Raw genomic sequence first — 996 nt, forward strand, 5'->3', positions numbered from 1 at the left:
TGTATGTGCACATTGAGCGGTTACACCACTGATGACATCGTCGACATTCTGGTGAGCCAAGCAGTGGATCGGCCTACGTTCACCGAGGTAGGTTATTGAGCCACAGGGTCATGGTGATGGGGCGTTCTCACTGGCAGGCCAGAGTCACTCGAGGTTATCTCTTCTCGGCCATGATGAAGTTACTCAGTCAGGAGCAACAGCAAACTGCCTCGACGCCCTCTGTGGACACAGTAGGATGCTGGCTTCGGTCTGACCCCAGTGGGCCTATTTCCAGTTGTAGGTGCGGCGAGCTCTACGGAAGTACAGTACCGACCCGGACATGTACCAGAGGAGTCTCGAGTAGTGGTCTTAGTTGAAGAATATGCTATTGCTTATAGTAGGGTTTAGGTACCTCAGAATTCTCGACGGCTCGCCGGACCTGCTGCCGTCGGCCTTCCCCTACGACGAGACCAACTACGAGCAATCCGACTCCCTAATCGACATATCTTTATCATTTCTCGACGGTGTGGTAGATAGAGCTATAATGGAGGGGATGAAAGAGTGAGCCCTGGTGTGAAGCTGTGGGTGTATGTAGCTGCCTTTGTGAAGATACGATCGGCCTAGTGCTATGGCCTATGCTGTCGAGGCATCGGCGTCGTCCTCGTATGAAGAGCGTCATCGTGCTCTCTCTGGTCTCAACTTCACGCCTTATAGCGCACCAACCATGCCGTCCCAAGGGGCAGTGTCTCAGCCTAGTAGTAGTAGTACCACAGTAGGAGGAGGAGGACAGACAGCGCAGTCTAGCTCGGAAGCGTGGCGAGACTCCCCTATGGTAATGGAATGTAGATCTTCACAATGGTGTGGTATCAAAAATGTCGTGCTACTCTCAGAATGACCCGCCAGTGTCAAGTCCTTACCAGTCCGGTTCTGCGCAGCCCCCGGCCCCAGCAGTGGTCTTCGAGTGATGCCCCGAAGAGTGGGGCCCTCAAGGCTTCATGCTCGAAAACCCGCGGAGGC

At 54.3% G+C, this 996-nt stretch overlaps 1 protein-coding gene across 1 annotated transcript; it reads left to right on the forward strand.

Moving 5' to 3' along the window:
• Positions 1-3: 3 nt before the first annotated feature.
• On the forward strand, positions 4-540 carry Pmar_PMAR017902 (hypothetical protein; the record flags this gene model as incomplete). The annotated part of the gene is made up of 4 exons (XM_002776954.1): positions 4-87; positions 138-230; positions 281-339; positions 388-540. Coding segments are annotated over 4 exons (389 nt in total), but the record flags the coding sequence as incomplete, so codon positions are not given.
• Positions 541-996: the final 456 nt, after the last annotated feature.

This window comes from Perkinsus marinus (genome assembly GCF_000006405.1).
Source record: "Perkinsus marinus ATCC 50983 genomic scaffold scf_1104296952610, whole genome shotgun sequence".
In the NCBI taxonomy this organism is placed as follows: Eukaryota; Perkinsozoa; order Perkinsida; family Perkinsidae; genus Perkinsus; species Perkinsus marinus.